Source organism: Myzus persicae, unplaced genomic scaffold (genome assembly GCF_001856785.1).
Source record: "Myzus persicae strain clone G006 unplaced genomic scaffold, MPER_G0061.0, whole genome shotgun sequence".
NCBI lineage: Eukaryota > Metazoa > Arthropoda > Insecta > Hemiptera > Aphididae > Myzus > Myzus persicae.
Window position 1 is genome coordinate 703,273 of NW_019104033.1, and position 13,988 is coordinate 717,260.

Below are 13,988 nucleotides of genomic sequence, written 5' to 3' on the forward strand. Positions count from 1 at the left end.
ACATTTAATTTTCAAAGTATTTGAATGTATTGTACCAATTGAATACAAGATCTATTTTATCATACAGTGTACATACTATATTTCAAATAAATTGATTACATATTTTCAATAATAATAATGATTATTATTTAATATTAATTTATTTTCATAGTTTTGAGTTGATACTAAAACTCCATTACATTAAAATTGTTTTGAGTTGCATAGAATAAATGATGAGTTTATTACTTCTATTTTATAATACATTTATTTATCCATTTATTTTAGAAATTCAATGATAACTGTAGAATTTTCAATAAATTATCTAAGACTTATTCTTTAATCATTTTGTTCAAATATATCAATCATTATTTTGGTGATATTATGTCATTCAACAATAGTCAAATTTGTTGATCATTGACTTACTAATTAAAAAAAAAGAACTGAAACAATTATTAATTCAAAACTTTTAAAAATGGTTAAATTAAATGAAGTAATGAAGATAAAATAAACATTTTACACCTACTCTAAAAATAACAAAGAAATACTCAACAAATATAAGTACAATTTACAATCGGTTTACATTTTGAATACAAATCTAGTTTTTTATACATAGAAAAGTATCGTCAAACTGCTTCAACTCTACTTTCAACAAATCTGCTTTGTTTCTTAAGACCTTTGCAATTTCAGTTGACTTAGTTAACATTTTCAATTCTCGATCCAAATTTTTCATTTCATCATTTAGATTAATAGTAGATTCATCAACTAATTGGCATAATCGTGCAAAAGTAGTAGAAAGTTCCTGCTGTACTTGATGACTACAATTGGCAGATGTGAGATCAACAATCAAACGAAGCTTGGCAGTAGCATGATCAACATATTGTCTTTTGAATTCTCTTTCTTTTGCTTTTGTTGTCCAAGACAAACGCTCATATAAGTATAGAACCCCATAAACAGCACCGGTAGCTACAATCAAACGCCATCCAACTGTTTTTAGCATCTAAAAAAATAAAGAATTCAAATACCATTCAAAATAACAAATGCATTAATACTTACAAATCCTGCTAAAACGAGTCCTCCTACGGTACCTTGTGTACCCACAGACGCAGCCAGAACACGAGATATCATGGATAAATTTTGTTCCACAGCTAAACTATTATCAAAGCCATTAAATGAACCATCAACAGCACTGGTCGATGGATTGTGAGATGGGGACTAAAAATAATATTACAGTTGCATGACAAAAAAGTCAATAAAAAAAAATTTGATTGTTACTTAAGATATTTACTATTAGAACCCTTGATTGATTACGTGACCAATTGGCTAATGATGATACACGAGTTATTAACTTGGATAAGCCCCAAGAGAACTTGAATTCAAGTTGCTCATGAAAATCACCGCATAGATTATCACAATGTAAACGGTACAAAACTTCAAATGGTTCACGTTTGGGATTTGTTACATTGATGTTCCGTTTATCTTCTGGCAAAAGCGTTGACATCTTATCAATCATTTCTCTTTGACTTTGATCTATATTCATAGCCAATGCGGTAGATAGTTTAGCTCGTAAATTGCTACCAAGCCCTGATTCTACATGGCTATGAAGTTCTTTTTTATAAACATTTAAGACTAACGCTTCTGGATGAAATGGTAAATTGAATTCATCAACTAAAACTGATAATCTGCGAATTTCATCATTAAGGGCTTTAGAAACCTAAAAACAAAACCAAATAACAGATGGTTATATACTATACGCATTACACGTACACAATAAAAGTAAATTCACTTTATCCTCCACATCATCAACCATCTGATGGATTTTCATTTTCATTTGATTTGTTATACATATAAGTTGTTGTTCCGTAAAATTCAATTTTTCTTGAAATTCTTTTTTTTGACACATTTTTGAATGTGTTTGTTCTTGACTTCTGTTGTAAATTGTTTCCATAATTTTATACATTTCTCTAGAAATAATATAAGAATTTTTAGTTTCAATGAAATTATCCAAACAAAATGTTTAACGTTTATTCTCTACACTCCATTCATGTTTAGAAGAAGCCAAGGCAACCAAATTTGACACAGGAGTGTGACTTTACTTCACAGGCATACTGCAGAATTATAGAGGGTTAACTCAGCAGGGTCATAGTCTAAGAAATAAGAAGTATGGTCAATGAAGAAATAAGAAAGCCTATACTTTTTTAAGAGGCAATGTATAATTTATATCTACAACCAACAATAAACTCAAAGTGATGTCAAGTGTATACATTTAATCTTATGCAATAGAGTATTCACAAAAAACATAAAGCGATGCAAGTGCACAAACTAGGACAAAAACACGGTTTGTTTTGATCATGCTTCTTATTTCTTATACTTTTAGCAGGGTGACAAAATGGTGTTGCCTGACCGCTGCTTGATTATAGCTGGTCGCCACCAGACACCCAGGATCCTTTTAACGTAAATACAGAATGGAGCAATGCAGAATTTATTAAAATAAATATTGTTATTACATGTGTATCATAGTGTCTTATAAATTGTATAAAAATTAAATACTATGATTAGTAGGAATAAACCTTAATAATTGATAAGAATCTCACTTGACTAAATGCTTTCCTTGCTGTGAATGATTTAAAAACTTAGTCTTGATTGCAGATTTTGAGATACACTCCTCAAATCTACGTTCAAATTCTTCAAACTCCATATATCTAGCACTAAAACCTTCAGCTAATGCTCCACTATTTAGAGCTTGTCCATTGCGTTCTTTTACACGAGCTTGTAACACTTCTTTCGCAGAAATAAAAAATATACGAGACACTGCTTCCTCTGGTGTGCAAACTTTCAACTCCTTCACCAAAAAATCTGTAGCACGCTCCATGTGTTGTTTACGCACCTAATGAAAAAAAATGTATACGTTCAATTTAAAAAAAAAATTTATTTTGAAATAAGCAAAAGAAATCAATTATTATCAAAATTAAAACTTAAAATAATGATATGCAGATATATATTATTAATAAAAAATATATATATTATGAATATGAATGACATAATTATTATTATAAATAATTTATTTAGAACAATTTGACAGAAACAATGCTTTTTCTTACCTGTTCTTGGCTATTAAACTGGATGGAAAGATAATAACATAAAACAAGATTGATATTTAATAATAACAATATATACTTAAATATGATCATGGGATTTACCTGGTCTAAGAACTCTGGTTCATTAGCCGATGCGTCCCAGCGGTTGTTCAAAATAAATATATTTGGCTTGGATAATTTTGTCGATACTTTATGAAAAAAGTTCTTTTCCTGAAAGAAGTATAATTTGTATTATTAATAAAGAATGGTTGTTAATTATTACTGTTAAAAGGATTTAGTTTACAAACTAAACTATAAACATGGTAATAATCCAAGCAAATTATTGTATATTAACTATGCACATTGCATATTATTATTATAACATACTGATACTTTGACGTCTAAATTTATAATTATGTACTATTACAACTAATAACATTTTTAAACATTTTATCTAAAATGCAATTAAAAGTACTCATAAAATAAACTAAAATTGATTTCATTGTTTCAAATTTTAATGTTATATTCTATACTTAAATGATAGACATACATTGCACTGTTAAAAGTATATACATTTATTTATATATTTTAATTTAAGTAAAAAAATTAATTTAAGCATATTGCAAAGGTAAACAAATTGTAAGTATTATTGATGTTTTAATACAATTTAAACTAAAAAATTATAAACATTTTTTTAAATATTTATTGATCAAATAAATACAACTTTGATTGTCATTTTATAAGTAGACATTTTTATGTTGACTAACTAAAAAATAATTATACACAACATTTAAATGCGTCTCGACAAAAAATACATAAATTATTTACTATAATTAAGACAAAACTTTATTATTATAGCTATATTACAAAACTAATGAAAATAAAATGTTAAAAACATTATAAAAAGTTATGTTCAAAATTCAAATCATTAATAATAAGCAACAAATAGTAAAAAGTTTAAAAAAATAAATATACATTATTATATATGTTATAAAATGAAAAGTTGCATATTATATTAAACAGAAATATATTATACTACACACCACTTTAAGTAAAATAACAATTTAGAACCCAAAATAATTCATAATTATAATTCCTATTCTACTAAAAGTTTTCATCTAAGAAATATTGAATCTAAAAGAAAACCAGTACTTTATTTTGTTATTAATATGAATTTTAAAAATAACATTTAAACTAAAAAATGTATGAAACATTTTAATGCACAGCAAATTAATCATTTTAATATAAATTCATTCAAATTGTTGCGTTAAAAAAATTATTGTCAACTATAGAAAATATTATATAAAGGATGCGCTATGGATGGGATGGAGAGGCCATCAGCCTTCTCAAATGATAAGTTTTAGCGTAATATATTTTTTATACTATAATCAAGTCATATTTATTTTTATTTTTTACTTATATATTATCTATGTTCTCAGCAAAAATATGTTTAGTTACTAAAGTACTGCAATTAATTGATTAAAGTTTGGTTATCAACATTTTGATATTTGGATTTTAATTTATTATTGTGATGAAAAATTGGGCGCAGTAAGAAAAAAACCTTGAATAATTTTAAACAAATTGATTTTTCACATTAATTTCTTCGTGAATAATACATGTTGCAAGTACCAGGGAAATATATGACCACAAGGTTGATCTATGTTAACAAACAGCAAGAAAAAAACAAGACAAAGAAACAGAAAAACTTTTTGAAAAATATCGTATATGAAATAATAAACATAGCACAAGAGTATAGGTTCCTGGTACAATAGTGATGCAATCATCAAACTGCAATGACCATAATAATTAAATATTACAACATTTATTTGTGTCATCTATGACCATCATCAGGACCATTGAACAACGCCAAACACCAGGGTCCCAAACAATGGTAGGACAAGGAATGCATAAAAAACATATTTATATATTTATAGCTTAATGATGTAGGTTAATAATGTGTTTAATTTATATGAATTTAGTTTAATTTTAATTTTATAGCCCATATTTATTTAAAATCATTTAAAAATAAACGTGTTTTTGTTTAGTAGGAGTAGAATAATAATTGTTTTTCTATTTTAAGGTTACTAAATATACTGTTGCCAATATGGTGTATACAAATATAATACTGGGTGATTCTGTATCAAAGAACATTCATTATTTCAAAAACGATCAACGTTTTTGAAAATAAAATTGTATGAATAAAATCAAGTTTTTAAAAGTAAACAATTTAAAAAACATATGTTTTTAATTTGTATTGTTTTATAAATTATTTACTTTTTGGATGACTAGGTTTACTCATTTTTAATTCCTTATTCCATGTCAAAATTTAAAAATATTGTACAGAATAGATTAATATAAACAAAATCAAATTTTAGATGATTAGTGGATGAATTATAAGTATTTTAAGTGTGGATGAGCGGCAGAAATGACCAAGAGGCACCAAATTAATTCCGAGTATATATTTGTATTGGCACTATGGTAACTTTTTTTACAATTAAGAATACAATGGGTTGAATTCACTTTTGGAGAAAACATTAAATGTATATGTAATTATTTAGTAATATTTGATTATTATAATAGAATAATATAAGATAGAATATACATCATATCAATAAAATAACTAAAATTGTTCTTCTTTATTTAAATACCTACAGAATTTTGTCCAAATTTGAACTTCAGATGTCTTTAAATATTATTTCGATTATTATATTCAGTATGAACTACTTATGAGGGAACCTTATATTAAATATTCGAGCTTTAACTATAAAAATTTAGCAACTAATACATTTTGGTAATTTTAACCAATTTTGACTTCAAATGCTTATAAAAAAAAATTAACCCATTAGTTTGACTTTGAGTAAACTAATAAGTACAAATGAATCTAACTAAACCTTTGTACTTTCATAAAGTAATCTTTTTTTATAATTATACTTCAAATATATTATTTTATTTCATATTAATTTTATACTAATTATAAATTAATACAATTTGTTACTTGTTTAATGTGTATATCTCATACATAAAGTGAGAATACATGTAATATAAAAGAAAATACCTTTTTTTTGTTTTCGTAACTGAGGCATAAATGTGAGAGAATAATTTAAAGTTGTTCATTATAAATAATGCAATATATTTAATTTGACTTTTTTGTTTGAATTTAAATTTACTTAGATACTACTCTAAAATATTAATTTATAATTTAAATATTATTTAAATTGTACACAATTTACTTACAGTAACCATTAATGTGGATTCAGCATTAGCAACTAACACAAAAACATCAGCATCAATGCAATGTGCATCAATCCAATCATCTAAATGTGGAGTAACATCCACTCCTGGAGAGTCAACTAAAGCTACATCATCTCTCAGTAAGCTGCATTTATCTTTTGGCCAATAAACATGTACCAATTCTTTTTCATTCAATTGTTTTTCATAATTCAATGCATGTGCTAAATGAGTAACGGACTAAAAAATAAATTTAAAAATTTAAAAATTTGAACATACTATAGTGGACAACTACTTACTTCCACATTCTGTTTCTCATTACTACCTTCAGTAACTAAATATGCATCACCAGTTTGAGACCCTTCAACTTGCAGAAAACAATTAGTTGTATGACCAATACCACTAGGAAGGACTTTTTCTCCCAACATTGCATTTACAACTGTACTCTTTCCATTGCTTGTTCTAAACATTGTATTAATGATTTAAAAATCGCATTAATAAAATTCATATTAATTATGATATACTATCATAAAGATTTTTGAATTCCAAATAAACAAAATTAATGACATTTAAGCTCCATGATTCAAAAATGTTGAAATTTCAATTCATAAAAAAGAATAACACAAAAGTAATACTTTTGTCCTACTGTTTATAGGGAGTAGTAAGTATAATTTACACATCACAGTGAAAATTCCCCTAACGACGTTTTTTGGGGAACAAACTACTAACTTTCTATAAACTGAACCCTCTGAAAAGTGGACAAACTTTCAGCGACAGAATTTCTGGTATTTAAAAGTTTCACTATGTTTGTAAGTTTCAAACTATATACAATCAAACCAAAAAACACAAACCTGCCAAAGAAAGCAACTTTCATATGATCACGAGTCAACACTTCACAAATTCCTTTGACTTTAGATCTATAATCCAATATAGACTTCAATTCATTTTCAACAATCACATCAGGACATATTTTATTCACATCTAAAAAAAATAATTATAATAATCATAGTACCTAATAATAAACAGTAAAATATAGAATTGTATGAATATTGAATACATCAATGATGAAAGTCTTACACTATATACAAATTCTTAAACTGTATTTCTAATGCATTAGTACTTTGATTTTTTTTTTAATACACAAATAAGTATAATATGATCTAATATTATAATAGTGTATCACTGAAAGAAATTATAACAAACAATTAATAAAATAAAATATAATATAATTATTGTCTTGGCAAAATTCTACTCTTCATAATAATTCAACTACATATTTTTTTTAGCAATTCAAATAAAATTTTTATTTTAATAATATTTGTGATGAACAAAAACAGAATATCAATTAAATATTATAACTTGACTAATAAGTGTGGTTTGTAATACATTTGTTTTTACAATAAAAATCAAACTTAAGCCGTCAAATAACAAATTATAACAAATTTATCATTTTAAGTAACCTATAATATAATATACAGTTTCCAGACTGAATGTTCAAATATAAATAGGTTTTCAGGATTTTAAACATATTTTGTTTTGATTTTAACATAAATGTTTGATTACTTTGTAAATAATACTAGAGCCTAAATTATTGTTGGAGCTCTCTAGCTTAAAGCTAGTGAGACACTAAAGGGTAGGTCAAAGAATGAAAAAATGTTTAGTCTAGATACTCAATGTAAAATGTACTGTATATAAGACATATAAATAATAAATATCAATTAAATATTAAGTAGCTTTAACAATTAATTGTTAACAAAATATGTAATAATTACCAATCATGCGTTCAGATGCATCAGCCACATAGTCTTGAATATCAACAAATATGTTATTGATTTGTTTTTTAGCTTGGCCAAAGACCTGTAAGGGTGAAGAAATTTGTTCATCTGTTAATGGATTACGAGGAGCTACTAATGAATCACCAAATCCAATTGTGCGATTTATATAAGCAGCCATTTATGAAAAATGTATGAAAGACGGTGACAACATGCAAAGCTCAAATGCTACCTGCCAAAAAAAAAAAACAAAAACAAATTAGAAATAATAATTGCTGTAATAGCTTCATAAACATCAAATAATATATTAAGTACGTAGTTACGTGGATATCCTAAAATACTTTTAACATCCTACAGGTAATATCGTGCATGTTTAAATAACTCTGGAATCATACCTGTTTATTCCAAGACATTAATTAAAGTATACTAAACAAATAAAAAGTTTTTATTCATTTATAAAATCCATTCAACTTTGATTGGGTTAATATTTGTACCAAATGTATTTATGGTAGTTTAGTTTTTGTATTGATGAAGTAAGTTTTGACGATAAACCAACACCAAATTATTTATGGTTAGATTATTGTGCTATACTTACGTTAATTCAATTCGAGGGAATATCAGTTATCGGCCAGAAAAAATCAATGTCTGTAGTCTATATTCAACTGAAATCATATTATAAAAGACGCAAAAGAACGGTTATCATATTTTTCACAGAGCAACAATAACAGTTATTACCGAAAGGGTTTTAATCTCTTTTCTACCAGATTCTCTTCGCAGTTTTTTGCAAGCGATAAAATAAAATAAAAATGTTAATGTTGTTAAAATAATATTCTCTTGCGGCCGTGCCTTAAGAATAGATAGCGTAAAAATGATAACAAAAAATACGATAATATTGAACAGGTTGACCTAGAGTGCAAAAACAATAGTACATGACGAGAAATTATTTATGCACTTATTGGTGAAACTGTGCGAAGGTCGCATGTAAAAGGCGGCATTTCGATTAATCCATCGTGGTTATAGAATAGTGGTGATGTGGTGATGCCCAACCTTTTTTCTTCAGAGGGCCACTTTAGTTCACAATTATCTTCGAGAGGGCCCATAATATGTAAGTACTAATAATCTCAATCTTAATCTAATATAATATATATATATATATATATCTTCTAACTTTATAAATGTGAAATGAAAAATTTTGTACAGGGTAAACTCTGGAACTACTTATCAGAATTTTTTTAACGAAAGAGTATATCAAGGAGAATGTTTATATTGCAATAGCATTTGTCTTAAGTTAATGAGTAATTGAGTTATCTATTAATTAAAATAAACTTGTAAATTGTATACCTATGCCTTTTTTACTAAAAAATAGTCGCTTGCTGAAAATAAATAATAATCAAACTCGACAATCACAGATGCTTCCAGGCAGGTCGGGGTTCAATGACGAATAATAAACAATTATTTTAATTATTTAGTTAAGCCAAAAAAAAACAATTAATTTTATCTGAATATCTTAGCGAATGTGTTACATTAGTTATTGGTAAAAAACTAATTTTCTTTTTGCAACTTAGAGTTTCTACCTACTATTATAAGTACCCTCTAAAATTGTCTACAAGAAATAGCGATCAGATGATGGAGATGATATCAAAATCAGAAAACTATCGAATATCCATAATGTCATAGGTAAGTATACTTACAAACATAATCATAACGAAATTGTTCGGTAAAATACGGTTGAGAACAGTACCTAAATATTTTAGTTGAAATCAGCAAAAAAATTGATATCTATTAATCGTATATCTATTCACATATTTGATATTATATTTTGGGCTTATAAAACAGATCGAGTTTAATTTTTTTAAGCATTCATCAAATTGAATTTTTGCACATTGCCTACTAAGATAGCTGAGTTGCACTTACATCATACATACATCAACGTATTCACAGTCAAAATAAAAAATATTATTCATATGAGTATGCACGTAGCGCGGGGTTAAGTAATAATAATATAGCATAATGTAATATCCTACCTGATAATATACTGCTCGCGTTATAACAAGCGAGTCTCGTATAGATATGCCATTTTTAACGAGCAACGGGAGCAGCTAGTATATTATTAACATATAAAAATAATAATTTAAATATAATATAATTTTGTTACACATAGTAGGTAGGTACTAGGTATATACAATTACAATATACATGCATCTAAGCACAATATGTGCATATTGAACTTGTTTTCTTATCTTTTATGGGTTAGGTAATAATTTTACTTTTTTTAGTATATGTATTTATTATTGTTTTATTTAAAAAATTTTAACGGACCGCATAGAATACCTTCTCAGGCCGCGGGTTGGGCACCACTGTTATATGGAACGTGGGTCTACTCAGTAGTTTAGTCCAAAGAATTTTAATAACATTGGCAAGTGTCTTGAAATTCAATAAGTAAATTTTATCTAAACATTTATACTTATTAGTTATTTTTATGAATAACCTTCATATTGTATTAACTTTGCCACAACATGTTAACTATTAAATCATCATAACCATAACCCAGCTAGTTCTAACATGAGTTTTGTACAAAATCAAAATCCATTGTTTCTCCTTCAGTAAAAATAATATTCACTATTGTTGAGTTGTCTAGGAAATATTCAAAACAATTCAAATATTATGGCTCGTCTATTTTTATAAAAATAATTATTTTAAAATAAAACATTACCAAAAATGATTCAAATAAAGTCCATAAAACCTCAATTCATATACAAGATACAAAATATAGTAACATAGTGGGTGTTTGGCTTCAGTCCCAAAAGTGTTCTGAGGTCAAGAATCAGTCGGTGTCACCAATGCCCGGATGGGTGACCACCCGGGTTTTATTGATAAGCCCTGGCCACATATATATTATACACGTGTTCCGTGTTCTAACCGATCGTTCCATCCCCACAGTTAAAAACCTACGAAACAACCTTTAGAGTTCTGGCTAATGAAATGATCATAGATAGATTTTGAAGCCTTAGCTTAAAAATAAAAATAAAAATAAAATAAATATACTTAGTGTAAGTGTGGAATAGCCAATTCATTTTTCATATCAAGTCATCTTCAATATTTTTATTACATATTTAATATAGGCACATACAGATAATAATAATATAATAATATAATGATTATCAAATCAACTTATTTCATCAAAAACATTTTCAAAAAACTCGTATTAACTAGAGAGTCAAAATAAATACCTAATAATGATTATATTATTTTGACGTATTAAAAAATCTATCCCTAATTTAATATCATTTCTGTTATAAACAAAACTGTATTTTTTAATAACAATATTATACTGTTGTTTAACTATTGTACGGTTCAATAATAATAATAATAATAATAATAACAATTTCTACCAACTATAAAATTATACTTATATCATAATATATTACAACAAACATTAAACATACATAAGACATAACTACATATCACACATATATATAATATATATATATTATATAAGCATGAATAAATAATTTGTTATAGGTACATAAAATAATATAACTATTGTCTATTAGTAAAATATTTTATTATGATTGCATTATATTTCGGGTAACAATTTTTTTTTGATAATAACGAAGGTGGTTTAATCAACTCTAATCGACTGCCTCTAGACAGAGTGAATGATGGAGTCTAAGTTAATATCTCTTTGCCAGACCCGTTGTAAAGATATTTTCTAACTACAAATTACTATACTCTTTGATCTACAGTCATGGATTAACCGCATATACTATAGAGTTCTTGCATTGCGTCATCGGCTTACAAACAATAATAATTGTAGCTGCAGCAGTGGATGTAATAATTTACTTTTATTCTACCGAACTAGACAACCAGTGATCAGTAACTCAAATCACACTGATATGTACTGACAATAGTATATTACATTTTAATACCTACATAACATATGCATTTCCAAACAAACGCTTAATATAATCTAAATCTTATAAACCAATAGCCAATAGGTATGCCTAAATACCAATGTTTTTCCCGTTTACTTCTACAAGACTTTACCATCTGTTCAGGCGAGAACAATTATTTATTGTAGCGTATGTGTTAAAGATATAAATACATTATACATAATCAGGTAGATATCTAAATAATATACTAAACTTTTGAACGAAAAAGTCAGTCGATGAAACTACTTATTTTCATTAGGTAGGTCAATATAATTTAGTAAGATTAGTGTTATGGTAGAACTGATGTAAGTTCTAGTAATTTAAAAGATTGTAACGAAATTTGCGCTTTGAGCATCTTATAATATGTTCTATAACCTTAAACCTAACCTTTACAAATAATAATTAAGGCTGATGCGCTGAAACTCCATTTCGTAATGTCAGCATATTACACGTATATATAGCCATACAGCTAAACAGATAAGTACCTAATTCAAAAATCACAGGATATGTATAAGCCACGAGTGCAGTGGTGCACAAATAATCTTTTAAAAATGTAAAATATTTAAAAAGTTTCTGTATTATAAATTGAAATAGTCAATATAGGTATGGATATTAAATCATATATTATTTTATATTGGTACTTTTTTTATTGATCGGTTTCTATGGCCATTAGCATTTTGTAGGAGACCCCCTGTTACGGTTGGTTGTGAAACACCTATGCATTATTAATTTTATTACCTGCTAATTATGTACATAATATGATATATGTATAATATATTTAACATTTTTATATTATTTTCAATAAAGATAAATACACTTCATATGACCATATCTGACGGCATGTCGTCGTTCCAATACACAGATAATATACAACTGATGCACAAATTTTTTGTTTGTCAACGTGTTATTGTGTAGGTTATATTATATTTGTATGGCCTCCCTGTGCACAATGGAAATTTGACGCTTTGCGGTTAGTTAATCTCATAGGTATTATATTGGTAAATATACGCACCGCGCACGCTCGTCAAAAGTTACTACAATGTTGTTCAACAAATTCCAATGAAATTATACATTTATACAAAATTATCGCATATAGTAAATCCATACCATGTAGGTATGACAAAATACATTTGTTTTGTCATGCATATGGATAGACATGTGCAAGGTTAAAAGTAAATCATTAAAAATGTCATTAAAATATTTTTTGGAGTATTTGATTTTACTATTTTTCTTTTAGACAAACTATTTCTTAAGGGTGTCGTAATCGAAAAAGTTTGGAAACCTCTGCTTTAACTGCACCTGACAATTTGAAAAATGCTATCATGGGCGACAAAACAGTGACGTAGGCTTGGGAGACATTTTCGACAACTCAAATAAATGACTAGAAGCCTCTTAATTTTGAGAGGCAGGATTACGAAAGAAGGAAAAATACTAACTTGAAACTTTAAACTTACAATAAACCAAATATTATTTTTTTTTTTTGAAAGCCAAGCGTTCAGAAAGGGCGGGTCGTGATATGTTGAGGGGAGCATAATTTGAAAAGTACTGATTAATAAGCCGTCTTGCAAGCGCCCCAGGGGAAAACCTTGGCAACGGTGGTAAGATTATGCAGACATAAGAGCGGTAGACGGAACAGCAAACATTGAGACTGCAACTGACTGTAATAAATGTAGGAGTTTGATAGAAGCTGCAAAAAACTTAAATAACCAATAAAGCAAAAAAAAAAACAATATATATATGATATAATACCAATACATATATTGATGAAAACGGGGAGGCTCTAAATTTTCCATTGGACAATTAAAAGACAATTTGTTCAATTAAAATTTAAAACCACTAAAACTTGCTTATTATCAGTAACAGAGTCCATCTAGTTACCTAAAAGGTAAATAAAACAAAACTATGTACTTTTTAAAATGTTTCAAACTTTTATAAATATACAAATTTTACAACTGCATGTCTGCACACAATGATAATATTCAACAATACAATTCTCAGAATAA

At 27.0% G+C, this 13,988-nt stretch overlaps 1 protein-coding gene across 7 annotated transcripts; it reads right to left on the bottom strand.

The window, feature by feature from the left end:
* Positions 1-521: 521 nt before the first annotated feature.
* LOC111037828 (transmembrane GTPase Marf) lies at positions 522-8,916 on the bottom strand. Of its 7 annotated transcripts, XM_022320612.1 has the most exons (14): positions 8,789-8,916; positions 8,649-8,715; positions 8,449-8,479; positions 8,054-8,138; positions 7,133-7,262; positions 6,581-6,743; positions 6,288-6,521; positions 3,177-3,284; positions 3,078-3,095; positions 2,571-2,863; positions 1,763-1,940; positions 1,265-1,690; positions 1,033-1,191; positions 575-976 (listed from the first exon to the last, which is right to left on the bottom strand). In XM_022320612.1, exons 3-14 carry the CDS (start codon positions 8,464-8,466, stop codon positions 575-577), a joined length of 2,214 nt encoding a protein of 737 aa, XP_022176304.1. In that variant the 5' UTR covers positions 8,467-8,479; positions 8,649-8,715; positions 8,789-8,916. The 7 variants fall into 7 exon arrangements, with proteins under 7 accessions (XP_022176301.1, XP_022176304.1, XP_022176306.1 ...); XM_022320614.1 differs by lacking the exon at positions 8,449-8,479; XM_022320608.1 differs by lacking the exon at positions 8,449-8,479 and having other exon boundaries at positions 8,054-8,285.
* Between the last annotated feature and the right edge of the window lie 5,072 nt (positions 8,917-13,988).